The sequence below is a fragment of the Ciona robusta genome, chromosome 3, assembly GCF_009617815.1.
Source record: "Ciona robusta chromosome 3, ASM961781v2".
NCBI classification, from domain to species: domain Eukaryota; kingdom Metazoa; phylum Chordata; class Ascidiacea; order Phlebobranchia; family Cionidae; genus Ciona; species Ciona robusta.
The window spans coordinates 1508208-1526414 of NC_143237.1; the positions used below are offsets into that span (position 1 = coordinate 1508208).

An 18207-nucleotide genomic window follows, 5' to 3' on the forward strand; every position below is an offset into this window, starting at 1 on the left:
CGTTTTCTCCACTGATCGTTATTCACATCACACACAGACTTTATATTGGACTAGCAGACTACTTATTTGGGGTAGGCAAGTGTATTCTATTCCTGGCCCTTGGCAGCCTTTTTTACAACTTCTGGCATGGTACAAAAAATGTTGTTTTAATTTGTATGCTAAGAGTCCCATCTTTTTACAATTCTGGGTTGTGGTTAATGGGGCACCTTTTGCTTGTTACTGCAACACATTTATTAAAAAGTATCAAACGGGATACACAATACATGTGGATAAAATACACATTGATGAAACCAAAATGCCATTCTTTATAAAAAAAAAAGAATTAAAACCAATGCAATACAAATCTTATTTTAATAATTTCATATACATTACTTTCATTTTCTATAAAATCATGAATGCTATTATAAAATATGGCAAACAAAAAGGATTATTATAATGCTACCAGGTAAAGCAACTTTGTGCAGTATTTACACATGGAATATATAAAAGCTAGCACAATAAGTAACTATAATAGTTTTACACTCTGCACTGAATACTTGATTATAGCATGTCGGTCATTATACTAGAATGGGTTACTGGTCTACAATTTACAAGGTGTAATATGGCCATGTATTTTACCTAACTGCACATTTTAGTTTGTGTTATTAAAACTAAAGAAAAAAATTAAAAGAATAATTCAGACACTTGTTTCTTTGTATCATCGGGTGAAGTGACAGTGTGACCTATTGTTCTTGGATCGGAAAAGATTTCAAAGTCGTTTCCACCTGCCATAGTTTTGTCTCCGAAAAAATGGATTGTCTCGAACCCTTCATTCGCCACGTGTCCTAAGCAAAACCTCTTGTCCCAACCATCTGGAAAGACATCGAAACTAATTTGCCCACCTATAGAAAAAGTTAAACCTTTCCCTTCAAACTGCTTTTGCAAAGCAGCAACAAAATCCTTGCGTATGTTGTGGGTTTTGTCAAATTGGAAAAATTCTTCTCGTTCCTTTTGAGAGCAGCTACGACCTACAGGACAAACATTTAACATTCCTTTTCTGAACTCAATAAAAGTTCCTCTTTTAACCGGCAGTTTAATTTTAGCCATGTAGCCGAGGCAATAATTGATAAAATCTTGCAACAATTCATCACCCAGATATGATTGAATTGACTGCTCGGATAGAAATTCTCCCCCCTTGTATGCAACGAGTCCATTTTCAGAAAACACATAATCATAAGAGTTGATTAAATCAGTTTGATTGGATCCAAGCTGTTCAACAATTTTGTTCAAATCTGAACCCCCAACAAGTCCGACCACAACCTTTTCTCTCAGTGACAACATGAAATCTTTCATATCTTGGGTAACTTTTTGTCGAGGCAGAGTAAGAGTTCCATCTACATCAAACAAACACAAGGTTTTGCTGCATTTTTCTGGCATGGTACAACGATGCTGTTGCAATTTGTATGCTAGATGTAACAATCTAAAAGGTAGAACAGTATTGTCATTAAAACGATACACATATCTCATTAAATTACTAAATTATATATGAAACATAAACATATATGCCCATGGTATTGATCACGTCAGACGCCTAATGATTCGAATACACATACCCGCTTTAACCGCGATTCGTCGGGGAGAATCGGGCTGACTGTAGTACAACACTGCTATTTATGACAGCGCTTATAAAACTACTATGACAGCGCTTATAAAACTACTATGATAGCGCTTATAAAACTGAAAATCCAACCAACAAAACTCGTCAAACTGGAAACGCAAAAATTGAAATCAAATTTTTGCCACGTCTCGTTCTCTCTTCTTTCATTGTTTACGGTTTTCGCTTCAGTTGTTTTACTATCTGGTGTGTGCCGAATTGGAACGGTTAAACCATAGAAATCTTATAGTAGGTTGGGGTAAGATGGCCCTTCTTATAAACATGTTTATATACGGACTCTGGGTAAGATGATTTCATTGCTTTTAATCGCCGTATTTGGTGGTAAACGAATTTTATTTGCAGAATAAAATACATCGACACTACCTTAAAAAAAACGTTAGTATGTATGTATCATGCTGTCCCGATAATTCTTGATGGTGAAATAAACACCCGAATCCCTTGTTACACCGGACTCTTGAGAGTATGTTTCTATTTTCTTATTCTAAACCACATTTAACATAATAAATTCATTTCTGCTTAAAATCTAAAATCAAAATTTCAACGTGTAAACGTTATTGTTCCCGAATCGTTTTCAACGAAAGGCTTCAAGACATTTATACCATAACTTACAAGACACATAACAGCCATTGCTCCGATCCATAGGAGTTACTAATGTATGAAACAGAACATCCGTGTGAAGATGACTGCCGTTTTCCCACCACCCGAGGATAAAGCAAGTTACATTCATTCATTTACAAGGCCAAACGGCGTTTTGTTTAATCGTTACGCATCAGTAAAAGCACAACAGTTACCCAATGCAATAATTGTAAAATAGAGTTCAAATTGTTGGATAAAGAAGAATGAGCACCATGTTTCAATATGGCGTTACCCGGATTGTTGCATGATTGTATCACAAAAAGTTGTATTTATAGATTACTATGATCCAGTCGTCGCCTGTTTAATTAAAACAAAATAGTGCAAAAATAGGTTTGTGGTGATTCCAACTTTATAAGGAAGAAACGTATTATTAGAGTACAATAGGTTTGAAATGCACCGCTTAACAAACAAAATACGTTGCATATGAACGTACAACAAATTGTATGGGAAAGGGGAAGCAGTGACTTCCGTGACCTCATAAAACAATGGTCGCTTGGGCACATGGGAACTTTGTAAGCAAGTTTGGTTGAAGCGGGTATTGTGTATCAACAACTATAATTAGAGAGTGATTTTACTTTGATTTTGACTTGATTGCAAGACGCCGCATGACGTATAAGGGAAGTAGAGGGTACAAGACTCAATGTATTTTACAGTATAATCCAAACTGTCTATGTAGTTTAGTATACTGTGGGGTAAGATGAGACAACTTTAGCACATAATATCAAAACATCCTAATTGTTTTTAACAACGCTTTATGGAAGTCGTGAGGATAAGGTTTCATAAAATTATCAGTATATTTGTTTACAACTGAATGAGACGAGTAAATAAAATACATACATGTCCCATCTTACGACAACCTATTATATTTGGCGTGTGTTGTTGACGTGTCTGGGCGTCCTATCGTGCTCGGGCAACGGAAGTCCTTTGAAATTCGTGTGCAGCAATTACCTCTATATGTGTGTTTTGCCGAGGTACCCACAGTGGTGGTGACATCGCGCCTTAACCCCTTCCAGGTTTAAGAAAACGAAGAAAACCTTAACCCCTTCCAGTTTTAAGAAAAAACTTAAGTAACCCCTTCCAGTTTTAAGAAAGCGCTAAACTACAGCCCCTCTGCAACGGTAATACGTGATGTAAAACTGTTTGAGTTAAAATCGGAAAAACGTCATACAAAATGTTGGGTATATGTTATAATGTCGAGACAGGAAATGTCTTATCAAATAATTAATTAGCGTGAGTGATGCAAAGGTATTATCGTGATATTCTTACAGTCAAAAGTTTAAGCCACAATTACAAGTTAAAGAAAACTTAGGCCTTATTTCAAACGTAGCTAAATACAGGTGAAGGAAAAGTTCCATCAGAAAGTGTTTATTTGTGGTTTCTCTGTCGCAATCGGTTGTACTTATTCCAATGAACATCGTTATCAATGTCCTTATAATAACGAGTGTGCTATATAGTGGCCGAAGAACTTTTCATTGAAGGTGAGAAGATAGGATGATTGCCAGGTTCCTTACCGTTCCCTTATCTCGCAACAATAGCGCCTTCTAACTACACGTTTTATATTTGGAGACGTGTTATATTGTATGAAAGTAAACGCAGGTGCTGTTTTGGGTATAGATTGCCAAAGATGTGCTCGTCAATCCAGGAAAATTGATTCGATAAGGGTGGTTTATTACTTATAGAGTGTTTATTTTGGTGAATTCAAATTAGGTTATATCTGTTTGGCCTATAAGCAGAAAAATTGGTTTTACGCAGAAAAAGAGGCGCTTCTTTTATCGCAAACACTGTTGCATAACTTTTATCGTGCGAAGATATATCCACCGGCGACTATATTCTGCGAAACGATATTTATACGTGTAGATAGTTCGTGGTTTACAAACGGGTTTACCTTATGTCTGCATACTACACACATTGAATAAATAATAAGCCTCTTCGGACCGAAACGACGTCGAATTGCAGGCTTGCAGACAATGTAATGTTATATGTACGTAAAAGGTAGAAGAAGTAGAGTCCAAATAAAAGACTGAACAGCGTTAAACAGATACTCAGCTTTTTGTATACTTACAATGCTGATGACTAGGAAATATTAATCGATTCGTTGATACAGATAGATTGTCATGTGTTTACATTGTGGTGGCCTTTGAGAGGCACGGGTTATTTGGCTTATACGGTCGTTAGTTAGTAAGCTGTAATATAAGATATCGTGAAAAGTTGGTTCAACGTAGTTACTTCCACTTACGTTTAGAGCGAGCCATGAATAAGAACGACAATGGGCAATAGGTCTTAGGATTGCAGTTGGACAAAAAACCTATTTCTTGATTACAGAACAGATAACGAACCGATAACGTTTTTAAAGACAGTAATATTTGTGCAATACAGTTTTAATCAGCAGGCGGTGCATGAAATATTTATTCTTTAATTAAATTGCAAACAGAATTGTTATACTTTATGAATACAAATTTCTTATAATGCCGTATTTTATACTTCTGGTCACAGTCACATTTAACCTTAAAAGTTAAGCCCCGAGGCTATATTGTAATCCCATGTCTCCAATGCCCAAATATATTATATTTATATATATGTGTGTGTAAGAAACCAGAATATTGACATCTAGCTACAGGGAACTATTTGTTTGCTAGCGCGTAGCGTTTTTTTTTTTTCGCGTTAAAATAAAGCAAGTCGTGTTTCCTAAATTAGACCCAAAACACAAGAACACTCTCGTTTCGTTTTAATAAACGTATCGCAGACTCTGTGCCGGCAGTCGCAAACGGTCAGCAAGAGTTAGCGGCATATATGGTGAATGAATCATTAATGTTTGGTAAGCATGCATGAAGTATAAATCATCAGACGAGTGCAGGTGGAGCCGAATCTGTCTTGGTGTAATGATGTCAATTTAAGTGGAAATCGTATGTTGGTTGTTGGACCTGGAGCCGCACCAGCTAGCTGTATGTGTATTAGATTACTAAAACGCAGGGAAGAAGACCAGCGATATTAAAACTGCAAAGCAAGTAAGATTACGATTAAAGTGGTTCGCACCTTTGATCGCCAAGAAGGCTTTGGCATAACGTGTTTCTTATGTAGGGTGTGGGAAAATGGGCCACATTTTCATTCTGTTTTCTCGTCCCATTTGGTAGTAAATATAAAAAGTCGCATGAAAAATTTATCTTTGTTTAAAACACGATTAGGATAAGTGAATATTATGTGCTAAAGGTGTCCCACCTTACCCCACAATATTATATATTTATATACGCAGGTGGAGATTATTTAAATTAATTTATTGCTTTTGTTTATTCCAGTTGTTTTTTATCGTGTTATGTTTTATTAATACATACTTGTTTATATATTTTTTGTTTTATACTTTTCGAGCTGTGTATTAATCATCGCATCTTTTATTTATGTATAGTAGGGTGGGGGGGTGATGGCACACCTTTTCATTCTATTTTTCCCCACCCATTGGTAGGAAACAAAGAACATTCGAAGATTTATAAAACCTTATCCTCACGACTTCCATAGACCGTTGTTATGGTTTAAAACACGTTCCGGATATTTGGATGCTTTGTGCTAAAGGTTTCACTACTTACCCATTCTACTATTTGTTTGTCATTTTTATTTTACCCATATTTTTTCAGCCAAAGGTTTTAAAAATGTTTTGAAAGTATATTTGATAGGAATCATATACACTCTTGTATAACTAGCCATCAGCCGGCAAAATCATCAACAGACACCATGGCAAGTTCAAAAACAACATTGGTTATTTCGAATGTATCAGCAGCGAACTCGACGTTCGGGAATCCAAAAGAGTTCAGTTATACCGACGTAGATTGGATCGTACCCACTATAATTAATGCTTTGCTTATTCTGCTTGCTCTTTGGATTACTTTCTCAGTGACACATTATGGAATAAAGACTGATAAATGGTGTACTACTGCTAAAAGAAAATCACAACAACTAAGCGCAGGTATACATGGATGAATAAATGTAATTTATTTATTACAATTTCTTGTGTGTGGGGACAACTACAGTCGATAAAATACCGATGTTCTGTTCCTTCCTTACCCGCTTACGAGTTACCACTTACGTAACTTTATGGGTAATTGAATAAATGTAATTTATTTATCCTCGCATGTTGAGACAAGTTCAATCGTTATAACACGAGTGTTCTGTTGCACAACAACTTGTGCTGCCAGCGAGTTACCACGTATATATTTGTAGCTAATTGTTTATGATCATATTTACCATACATGTGCTATATTTGTTCTCGATCCGCAAATAAAAAACACAACGTGCACGCAAAGATACAACAAATGACGTAAGGTATAATATAAATACATTAATGATCAATCATATGACAACTGAACGCGTTGTCACATCTATGTTCTAAATTTAGATTACACAGAAGATTAAACTAAACTGTGATTTCTGCCTTTACAAATATTGTATTTATATTTTTGGATCTGTATTTTTCAGGTGTGATATACTCGTCGGTCGTTCTGTGTGCTGTTATGACGATTTTACGTTACGTCACAAGTTTTGCGACATTTCATTTGGGAATCGGCGAAGGCAAGGATTACGAGTGTGAGATTATCTCTGATATGTCGTTTGCTATGTACTGCCTTGTTACAGCATGTGTCTACCTTTTTCTATGGCTGAGACAGCGAACATTCTACGCCAACAAAATGTTGAACGTAAGCTATAATCGTTTTCTCCGCTTCGTCAGTGCTTCCAGTTTTCTCGTCATCTTTTTCTCTGGACTTGGTGCGATCGTCGTTACATTGACACCAGTATCTTACCCATCATCTGCGCGTGGTTGTACATACAAACCTAGCTTTAACATAGTGGAAACTATAGGATGGGCTGTGTCTGTTGCGCTACTGGTGCTAAGCCAGTTAGTACTGATCGCGCTATTCGTCTACCCGTTAATGCGACATCGGAAGATGCAGGAGGCATCCGCCTGGAGCGGATCACCAAAAGATCGGAATGAAAACGTGGATGATCAGAATAAAGAACGAAGTATTGTAACAGTAGATGGACAATGCGATGTTACTTCAACCACAGATGCTCCAGTTTCGAGTTCATCCCCTAAAAAAAAGGTTTCTGAAAGACGGGTATCCCGTCACGCCAAGCAGTCCAACCGACCCTATTCACTGAAGCTACAGCGCAAGATAATGCGAATAATGTTGCGGACAATTATATTCAGTGTTCTATCTATCGTATCTGATATATGGTGGCTCGTATTTTCTACTTACATTCTAAACACGAGCGGCCCAAGGCGCTGGTCAACCACGGCCTATGATATCAACGTAATGTTTAACCTTCTGTCTGTAATTTGCTCGTTTCTAGCTTTTCCCATGATGCTTACGTCACCGTTAAGAAATCATTCAAACCAAGAAGTGACATCCGCAGTACCAGAGTAATTGTTGATATCAGAACTTTTATTTTTTGGACACTCGACTTACTCAGTAACGTGGGGTAAGATGGGACACTTTTCATTCTATTTTCGCCTCATTTGGAAGTGAACAAAGAATGTTCAAAGAATTATAAAACTGCAACCCGACGACTCCCATAGAATTGTTTAAAACACGGTCGGTGCTAAAGTTGCCCGTCTTCCCCCACCATACTTTATGCGACATATCTTTAAGAGTGAAACATTAACTGCGTAGTTGTAAATCTAAACATACTTCTGCACTGCCTTGCTTTTATATTGTTGCCATGCTGTTTTAAAAGTTTCATGTATATAGTTGATTGGGGTAATATGGCGGATGTTTTTAATCTCTTTTCTAATTATATCTGGTAGTAAGCAAAGGATATTTTTAGAACTATATGTCCTCCCTTACGACTCTAAAAGAGCCTTGGTAATTGTTAAAAACAATATTGGGAAATGTGGGACATTATGAGCGATAACGTTATTCATCTTATATTCACACAATTAACGCTAGTTTAATAACTATAAAGTGAATTTATCCCGCTAAATAAAGCTGGAACATATACGTGGTTTACTATAACGGCGTAGAGTGTTTATTGTTTCATTAAATGTTACACCAGAGTTCCATATGTTCCCTACATAGCGACAGGGACGCTAAGATATCAATTACTTATCATTGTTAACTCGCTATAGTTAACAAGGGACTAAAGAATTCAACTGCTAATGAGTAAGGTATCAATGTGAACACACAACAAACTGGGACTCCAGAAGAACTACTACAGTATAGTTGTCTATAACGTTTGTTTCAATGCAATCATGGTATACAGAATTATGTAACGCATTTTGTACGTTTATCTGGTTTTCTTAAGTTTTGTAGTAAGCAAGCGCGCTGACTTCATGCCCGTCGCAGTTGCGGCGCTTTAATTCTTTCCGTTCGCGTGTAAATAGAGAAAAGGCAGTTGAAGATAGTTGATTGGATTGTGAACAATTGGCTACTTTTGAACGACGCTTCAGATGTTTGAGCTTTCAAGTAGAGAGCTATCGACATTTTAGATGTTTGTTTAGCTTATGAAACGTATGGGAGTTTCTTACTTTAGATTGTGTATTCATAAATGAAGTAGCAAGGGCGAGAAACAGTTGGGGTATAGGTTTATAAACCGGTTATCGTTTAGTTGCATATGATATGTTATTACGTGATGAAATCGGTAATAATTTAGTAAGCAGTTATATATATCCCATATCGTTGTTTTATTTATTGTTAATTAATAGGTTCTACCAATGCTAAAGTAAAGCGAGTTGAAAATGTAAAGTCACGTTTATAGAGAAAATGTCGAGTCCCACTAAAAGCAAAGCTGAACTAAAGGATAAAGGGAGTCCTCACTTTCCTAAAGAATCGACGGATGATTCGTTGATTATTTCCCCACATGCAGATATTTTGTCTGATGGGGAAGCAAGGGATGTTTTCAAAGGGAAGGTTTTAATCGACCGCTTATTGGTCTATTATGGAAAATTTGAAGGATCCCGCCATAGAGCAGCGAGGTACGCTCAAAAACTGCTCGACTTGGGACATATTGAAAGTTTGACAAACGGGAGGCAGTTCGAAGATTCGGTTCATGTTTATCGATGGACTGATGTGGCAAGAGTTGTGAATCAAGCAAAGAATAAGTCGATGGTGGAAGGCGTACAACATCAGGCACCAAAAGTTCCCCAACGTCGTCGCATGAAAGATGCCGGTGGAGCAGATGGCGGTAAAGCGGTTTTAAAAATCTGTATCGAAACTGAAAATTGTCAAGGAGCAGAAATTCAGGTGAACTTATATGTTTATATAACACTCGTATATAGTGGGTGGGGGAGATTAGACACCTATTTATTCAGTTTTCTTGTCACATTTGGTAGTAAAAAAAAAGAAAATTCAAAGAAACCGTATACTCACGACTCACATACCATTGTTAATCGTTTAACACACGATCAGGATATTTGGATATTATGTGCTTAAAATGTACCATCCTACCCAACCCTACTGTATTTGTTATAACTTTAATATTATATCTCAGAACAGTTCGTTTTTGTATAACACTTATAGTGTAAATTAAACGAGGCTCTTCTGGGTTGTTGGTATGAAATACCAGGTATATAGTAAGGTGAGGTACATTAATTGTGCGTATAGCTTACAATCAAAACTCAATTTTGTGCATGTCGTTTTTTTCTGATACTTAAGTATAAGTGCATATGACGTCAAATCGTCAATTAACGTATTGTAAATAGCTAATAGAGTTGGGACGTTACTCGGATTGAAGGTTTGCGCATTAGTTATCGGTAAGCAAATCTGGTATAAGTGCGTCACGATTCGGGGGTGCGTGCGGATGTCTTGTAAAACACCAAAACTGTCCGCATAACAAAATCTAATTTTAGGCAAGAATCAGAGCTTCGCCTCGTAACGAGTCAAACTACATGACGGATGTGTTGACGTCAACCAAAACATTAACAGCCGCCACCGAGGATTCGTTTTTTGGCGGGAAAGTGATGAAAAGTCTTAGCTACGTGACGGAAAACGAGGAACGACAAAGGTAAAGAGACGCTTTCGTGTGTTTGCGTCAAAACCCGGTTGTAAAACGACATTTAAGTATAAATTATTTACAAGAGTGCTGTTTTATTGTTGTCGGATTAAAAATGTATCAGTCTGGATAAACGTGTTGAAATATCTGTTTTTTAGGTCTTGTCTGAAGACACCTGTTATAACAGAAGTAACAACAGAAGAAATTAAGACGCCATCTAGTAAAAGTAAAAATGAAAACAAACACGAAGAACAAACACACTGCATGGAAAGTCCTCGAAAACGCGTTGCGGCCGCGAAGAAAACGTCACCAAAATATGACGACAGTAATTACGTGGATCACAAGAATTTAAAGGGAGTCCACTTAGGTTCTACTAAGCAGAGTTTAAGCTATTCCAAGGAGAGTCAGGTAAATAGTTCCACAACGAAGAGTGGGAGCGTTGGCCCTCAGCGGTTCAAGAACGCCACTAATCCAACTGCTGTGGCGCATTCACCTGGACCAGGTGTGGCGAACGAAGTACCTCCAGTAGCAAAAGGGAGGTCTAATATTGAGAAGAATAAGATTTGTGACGAACAATTAACCCAAGACTCTTCACAAAAATCGCAAGTGCGAACCACGCCCCATGTCCCGCGGCCGAATATGAACAACCCAACCAACAATGCTAAACACTTCGATGTAAAAGAAGCTGACTCATCACCGTCCAATACAACAGCAACACAAACCTCCGAGAAAAGCATCCTTAATGCGTCTATGTTGTACAATGGGACGCCAGAAAATGCAAAAGAGTAAGTTAAAAAAGATTTTATAACACATTACTATAATAGTCAGATAACAACATTACAAAACATAAATTTTATTTATTTCCACGAAAACAGCAGCGGAGATTAAATTTTATCAAAACACTAACGAGAAGGGAATTCACAACAAAACGAGTCGTTAAAATATAAACTAAGGATAAACAAAGAGGACAGAATTGTAGAGCCGAATATTTACGCTTGTAAAAGAGCGTTGTTAATTTTCAAAACACGATTCGGATATATTTTAGATATTATGTGCTAACGGTGCCCATCTTACTCCACACTACTTACCATATTCAAATGTATGTTGCCGTCTTGTATATTCGTTGAAATGCAAGGTCAATATTTTTAAAGTAAAACCTCACCGGGCAATGAACCAATGCAAAGATTTGAGAAGCAATTGGACTCCTACAATAACGACTCATTTATCGAACACAGATCTGCTGAAAGAACAAAGAAACGGACTCGATTTATCGACGATAGAGTATATATTCTTGAAGGTATTATTATTCTATACAATATTTAATGTAACAGTTTTTCTTCTGATAATAAATCGCAAATCGTGGCAAGCAGTTTAGTTTTGCCGGCAAGTGAAAAAGGGGTTACCACACCCATAGAATACGTATTCCGCTTAATGCCAATTGCTTTAACTTAGTGGTGGCTAATGGTTTGTCTAAATTGTCAGTGATACATAAAAATAGAAATATTTTTACAAAGTTACATGCAACTCATAAGGGAACACGAGGTATGTGAAACAGAACATCCGGGTGATAAGTCATAACATTTTCCCGCTACGCGAGAATAAATAAGTTACATTCATTTTTTATCCATTTATAATTCTATAGAAACATCGTTGGTAAACGGGCAAGATCACCGCAACCTGACCGACCTAACCCAGGAAAGCACTGGCGTTTCACTTTTTTCATCGAATTCACTCATCAACGACGATAAGTTATACGAGAATGATTACATCCCGGTAAGCTGAATATTTTAAGAATCAAAGTTTCGTGATTCTAATCTAGTGCACCACCGTGCTGGCACAAAGCGCGCCTGATTAATTCTTTAGTCCAGAAGGTATGGGTTCGAGGCTCAAAGCTGCTACCATTGTAGACCTATGTTATTTTTAGAAAAGGCACTTAACATAGTGGTTACTTTTGAGTTGTTTAAATTGTCAGCATCATTAAAATAGTTAAAAAGTTACGTATGCGATAACTCCATAGCGTGCTCGAGCTTTACGATACAGAACAGCATCATCTGTATTATATGCCTTGCCACGCAAGAATAACTAAGTTACATATACGGGCTAACTTGTAAACGGACACGATGTGTATAAAACATAAAGATAAATCTCATTTACATTCCATGCTTTCACCCAGTTAAGCCCCCCACCCCCTTCACCCATGCCCCCTATGTCCCCCCTACCCACCAAGTTTGACGAAGGCTCGAACATGAAATCGTTGTTCTGGAATAAGATCACTTGCCAGGAAAACCACGAAGTGAAAACTAAATTGTTCTGGAAAGAAGTCGAGGGAGATATTATGTTCGATGAAGACGAATTTGAAAAGTAGGAAAGATTAATAGAAATTTCGGGAAAATACCCTGTATCTGTTAAAAACATGTTTGTTATTTTTTAACTTTATTTCTTGTCAAATTATGTTATTTTAGAGATCTAACCAATTTATCACTTTTTTATTCTTGTTTGTTTAAAATAAAACGCCAACCAAAGGTATAGGAACAATTAGTTTACGTATCTTTATGACGATTCATTTCCCACAAGGTTGTTCCAAAAGCCGCTGCCTTCGCCTCAGCACTCCAGCAGATCGAAAGGAGGCGACACTTCGAGATCCGATGATAAAAACCGAACATTGAAAGTTCTTGCCATGGAACGATCACGCCAGGTTGGCATCAGAGCGAACTCTGTGCGACTTCCAATCGAAGAGATTCATGACGCAATTGTGACGATGGACGACACTAAGCTGGATGCCGATGCGTGAGTTAAAATAGATATGTAGCGACGAATGAATGAGTGCTACCACGCATATGTAACTTTGTGGAAGATTATTTTTGGCGGATTTTTTCTTTTATTTTATTGTATGGCCAACAACTTGGATTTATTGCTTTTTTGCATCAAAGTTTTCTCTCCTACTGATAACACATCAGCAACGGCTAGTTTACGAAACTTACGCCTGGGTTACAGGCTATATTTTTTCAAGTTGAACTTCATAACTCACTTTTTAATGCTTATTCCTATATTCCCACAGACTCCAAGCCTTATACGACGTAAGACCTTCACCAGAAGAATTAGACGACATTGCTGATGCTTTGAAAAGACGACCCAACGCCATCTTAGATAAACCCGAACAGTTCGTAATGATGTTGGCTATGATTCCTAGCTTAAATGAAAGGCTGCAGGTAACCTAAATATATTTTGTATTCAATTGCCAGGCTGATCTGAAATACGCTTTCGTCATCTTATTTCCAATTTCGCCTTGCGTTAGAATTTCTCTGACAAGTTGTGGGTTCTCATTACGAAAAATTGTAATAGCGTAGTAGGGAGGGGGAAGATGAGACACTTTTAACACCTAATATCCAACAAATATCCTGGTCGCGTTTAAAACAAATAAGAGCAGTCTTGAAAATCGCGAGAGTCAGGTTTTATAATTTTTCAATGTTTTTTGGAGAAATAATTTTTATAATTTTTTAAACGTTTTTATAATTTTTCAATTTGTTTACCTTATTACATGAAGTACTTGATGCTTTCGTTCTCCAGTGCTGGATATTTGCCAAGAGATTCCCCGATCGTATGGTCGACGTCCACGAGCAGCTGACAGCTTGGCATGATGCGTGTTCACAAATCATGCAAAGGTGAGTATTTATGTTACCGGTGTTTGGAAAGTAAGGGGATAAAAAAGAGATATATTATATTATAAAGTGTTTTTCTTGCATGGCTTTTAGGGGTTGTAGAAAAATTAATTTGCCGTCTTGTATTATATTTGGGCATTGGTTCGTATAAAGCCGAAAATGTTGCGAAACTGCCTACTTTTATGCATATAGCACTGCTGTGGAGTAAGATAAATACCTTTGCTATATATAGTAGGATGGGGGAAGATGGGACACCTTCGGCGCATAATATCCGAATATCCTGATTGTGTTTTTAACAGTTAACAACGGTCTATGGGAATCTTGAGCATATAGTTTTATAATTCTTTGAAAGTTCCTTGTTTACTACCACATTGGACGAGAAAATAGGGTTAAAATTTGTCCCAACTTCCCCCACCCTACTATAATAATATCCCATATTTCCCAACGCAATTTTAACAACACTCTTTTAGAGTCGTGCAGTCATATAACTCTGTAAATATTTTTTGTTACTACCATATCAAATGGACCAGTCTACTATATAGTTTTATTTGCTTGTATTTTAAACAGTTACCGAGGTATAGTTTAATCAGCATAATTGATCTTCTACAGCGACACCTTAAAAAAGACGTTTGAAATAATATTAATGTTGGGAAACAAAATGAACCGAGGAACGCAAAGAGGGAACGCTGATGGTTACCATCTTGAAATACTTCCGAAGCTAAAGGACGTCAAGTCACAGGTGTGCATTACAACTTATTATATACTGGGTGTTGCATGTTCGTGAGATGATGGTTATCACAGATGTCTCCAACCCAAAGGTTATTAGTTCTAGGCTTTTCGCTGCTACCATTTTGGGGGGAAGGGGTGCGCAAGGCACTTAACGACAATTGCTGTAACCCAATGGTCCTTAATGTGCTGCCCAAATTGTCCAAATTTTAATGGTTCGTCTAAAAAAAAACACTAAAAAAAAATATTCACCTACAAAATGACATATGAGTAACCCTGTAGACAGGCACCATAGGTATATGAAACAATTTATACCTACGTTGTAATGTTGCTCGTTATCCGAATATAAGTAAGTTTGACTCATTTATTTATGAGCATCATTTTTTACAGGATGGTGGAATGACGTTGCTACAATACGTTGTGAAAATTGTAAGAGAACAATTGAAACTGGAGGGCAAACTAGAAGATTCGGTAATAATAATATAATAATAACTGGCAGACAAATAAACGAGCTGTTTATGTTTGAAGCACAATAAAGTAGAATAACACTTCCAGCATGTTATAGTAGGTTGGGGAAGATGGGAAACTTTTAGCACATAATATCCAAATACCCTGACCGTGTTTTAAACAATAAACAACGGTCTTTGGGGGTCGTGAGGATACAGTTTTGTATTTATTTGAATTTTTTTGTTTGCTACCAAATGTGGAAAATAAAAAGAACAGGTGTCTTTCCCCTAACCCACTATATATAAATGTGTTTTTTATAAGGTTCTTCTTACCCCTCGATGTGAGGATCCCATTGGTACCCCTGATCAGATGACGCTCACAAGAGCTACTACGTCATCGCTCCCAGATCTGGCTGATATTTTAGAAGAAACCGCCGTCACGTTGGAGGAATGCAAGAACCGTCTTCTGCCATCGATCGAGAAAGAAAGCACAACCGAAGAAGAACTTTCTGTGTTTAAAGATAAACTGGAAGCATTTTTAGAACAAGGTGAACATTTCGTAAACTTTCATAGCGTGTTTATGGTTGTTGTTTTTGCTGTTAAATAAATTCTCTCTTTTTTTGCCCATTGTTTTGATCTCGGTATTTAAGATTTAAAACAGCGGAGTTCAGGTATTAAATAAAATTGATTTCGTTGTAGAAGGTCTTATTAACTTATTATTTATTAAAATATCTTAACATATATTTTCACAGCTACTGAGAAAATGCGAGAACAAGCAAAGTTTTACCAAGCAACTGTGACTGTTGCCGAAAAATTCCATAAATATTTCGTGCCCGTATCTGCAACACAGGAAATGGTAATGTGTAGTCTGGAAGTTAGGTATTTAACAACTGATAAGAATAAGTGTAACCTACTTACCCTCGCGTGGCGGGGAAACAACAATTGTTATAATACTGTTTTCATACACCTCATGTCTTCTTGCAAGTTACTACGTGTGTAACTTATTTATCCTTATATGCCGGGCGACGATAGTCGTTTTAACACAGATGTTCTGTTTCATACACAAACACATTATCTGTAACCTCCGGGCTAGAGGCAGACATGCTTACCATCGTATCACCATAGTTATCAAATTAAAGAAAGTTTTTATATCTATTGTAGGAATCATGCGCAGTTATGCTTAAATCCATCCACGAATTTTGTGAAGAATATCGCAGTGTGTGGATGTATGAGGAACGTATAAGAGCGAAGGAGGAATTTTACCGCGTTGAACGGGGAAGGAGGGTAAGTGAAGTTGGATGTTTTATCTAAAATAAAGTGTTGCGGAGAAAGATTGGATACATTTAACACATAATATCCAAATATGCTGATCGTGTTTTAAACAATTAACAACGGTCTATGGGAGTCGTGAGGATACGGTTTTATATTTCTGAATGTGCTTTGTTTACCACCAAATGTGCCTAGAAAATAGAATGAAAAGGTGTCCCATGTTCTAGACCCTACTATAAAATACTATGGGCATGTAATGATATGTTTGCAACACTTCACGAGACAACAGTCTACTTTGCTTGGGAGGGGTCTTACTATGAGCCCCGTTAGGGACTTGGACCAGAGTTGGTTTTTTCATCACATGAAGCTTCACGAAGTGAGGGAAAATTAAGTTTCAATTTTATATTTTTGCAGGAGAGAAAGTCCGCTATCGTCATCAGAAGCACTCCATCCGCTCTTAAGGAAAAGTTTATGGAGAGGAGGAAGAAGGATCGGGGGTCTGAGAAAGAAGCTGAACTTTTACGTACGAATAAACCAAAGAAAGTGGTTTCGATCTCCATCCCTGGGGAAGAAGAGCCTTCGTCCGAAGTCCGGAGTTCGCCGTCTCGTTCCTCTGAAAAGACAAATGGAGTCATCCCGAAGAGGGTGTATAAGTTTGAAGATAGAGGGGAATGTGGGACGCCAGGGATAAGTAGAGAAGTTTCATTCACGAAAGCGAACGAAAACTCGACGAAAATTGAGCGTCGAATGCAGGAATTGAATTCAAAGAGACAACCAATAAAGACGGATACGTCATCGTCCATACTGAAGCAAAACATGATTGAAAAACGACAGAAATTGCTCAAGGCTAAGACATGTTAATAATTAAGCTGGTCGCTTGTTTCACAAATTATTCCAACCGCACATGACTTTACTTTTTTATTAAAATAGTTAAATTTTCAATTTTCTATTAAGTAGGGTGGGGGTAAAAAGTAACCTTTCTCAAAGAATTATAAAATCGCATTCTTACGACTCCCAGAGACCGTTGTAAATTGTTTGAAACACCATCAGGATATTCGGATGTTTTGTGCTATGTAAGTGTCCTGTGTTCTCCCACCCTACTATACATTCCTTAGATTTTAACAATATTGACTATATTACGTGGACCGTAGTGCCAAATGGGATGAATTGTAAATACGCTATACACAACACACAGCATTCTTGTTTTTTTTATTATGATGAAATTTTGTTAACTATAAGATCTCTGTGTAGGTACCAGCAGTTCATAAAAATATCTTGGCGAGCGTAAAAAAATGAAAACATGTACAAATTTTTTTAAAAAAAATGGAAAAAATGGATAAAAATGTGGAAAAAACTTGCTACAAAACATAAACGAAATAAAAAAAAAAAAACATGAACAAAATATGAAATATGATAAAAAGTTACCAATAAAATAACAAAACATGAAAAAAAAGAAAAATAAACATGAACAGCACATGGACAAAACCTGGGTTAGAAAAACTGAACATAACATGGATTAAACCTCAATCTACTCACCAAAGTTCAATCTGTGTAATTAACTCACCAAAATTAATGCGCTTTGCTAGTTTCTTTGCCTGGTAAACTTTTGATATATATAATCTTTAAACGATATTTCTTACTGATTTTATCCTTACTTCAGGACATATTAGCCCCTGCCTATTTGTTCTATGTACATATATCTTACTTTTTCTGTCCTTAAATGTGTCATCTCACTTGCTTCGACAAGACCAATTCAAGAAAAAATGTGTCATATAGTAGGGTAGGAAAACATGGGATACATTGGCGGATAATAATCAAACATATTCTGATCATGTTTTAATTC

General features: G+C 36.9%; 3 protein-coding genes across 4 annotated transcripts; 2 read left to right on the top strand and 1 right to left on the bottom strand.

Annotated features, from left to right (window-relative positions):
* Positions 1–207: 207 nt before the first annotated feature.
* Positions 208–1484, bottom strand: LOC149737517 (phosphomannomutase 2-like). The gene has a single exon (XM_089873657.1). The coding sequence runs from the start codon at positions 1414–1416 to the stop codon at positions 664–666; it is 753 nt and encodes a 250-aa protein (XP_089729783.1). The 5' UTR covers positions 1417–1484; the 3' UTR covers positions 208–663.
* Positions 1485–2980: 1496 nt separating this feature from the next.
* Positions 2981–8330, top strand: LOC149737518 (uncharacterized). Its single transcript, XM_089873653.1, has 2 exons — positions 2981–6245; positions 6755–8330. Exons 1-2 carry the CDS (start codon positions 6014–6016, stop codon positions 7699–7701), a joined length of 1179 nt encoding a protein of 392 aa, XP_089729779.1. The 5' UTR covers positions 2981–6013; the 3' UTR covers positions 7702–8330.
* A 135-nt stretch (positions 8331–8465) lies between these two features.
* On the top strand, positions 8466–17559 carry LOC149737519 (uncharacterized). 2 transcript variants are annotated; one of them, XM_089873633.1, is made up of 15 exons: positions 8466–9516; positions 10122–10276; positions 10423–11049; positions 11416–11561; positions 11907–12037; positions 12438–12625; positions 12839–13051; positions 13323–13473; positions 13832–13926; positions 14533–14662; positions 15040–15120; positions 15418–15643; positions 15848–15951; positions 16257–16379; positions 16779–17559. In XM_089873633.1, exons 1-15 carry the CDS (start codon positions 9037–9039, stop codon positions 17223–17225), a joined length of 3297 nt encoding a protein of 1098 aa, XP_089729759.1. In that variant the 5' UTR covers positions 8466–9036; the 3' UTR covers positions 17226–17559. The 2 variants fall into 2 exon arrangements, with proteins under 2 accessions (XP_089729759.1, XP_089729760.1); XM_089873634.1 differs by having other exon boundaries at positions 11500–11561.
* The last annotated feature ends 648 nt before the right edge of the window (positions 17560–18207 follow it).

Bases quoted from the DNA above. Each gene is read 5' to 3' on its own strand.
- LOC149737517 (XM_089873657.1), bottom strand. From the start codon at position 1,416: ATGCCAGAAAAATGCAGCAAAACCTTGTGTTTGTTTGATGTAGATGGA.
- LOC149737518 (XM_089873653.1), top strand. From the start codon at position 6,014: ATGGCAAGTTCAAAAACAACATTGGTTATTTCGAATGTATCAGCAGCG. The intron at 6,246-6,754 runs GTATACATGGAT...TGTATTTTTCAG, and splicing joins ATCACAACAACTAAGCGCAG to GTGTGATATACTCGTCGGTC.
- LOC149737519 (XM_089873633.1), top strand. From the start codon at position 9,037: ATGTCGAGTCCCACTAAAAGCAAAGCTGAACTAAAGGATAAAGGGAGT. The intron at 9,517-10,121 runs GTGAACTTATAT...ATCTAATTTTAG, and splicing joins GTCAAGGAGCAGAAATTCAG to GCAAGAATCAGAGCTTCGCC. The intron at 11,562-11,906 runs GTATTATTATTC...ATAATTCTATAG, and splicing joins TAGAGTATATATTCTTGAAG to AAACATCGTTGGTAAACGGG.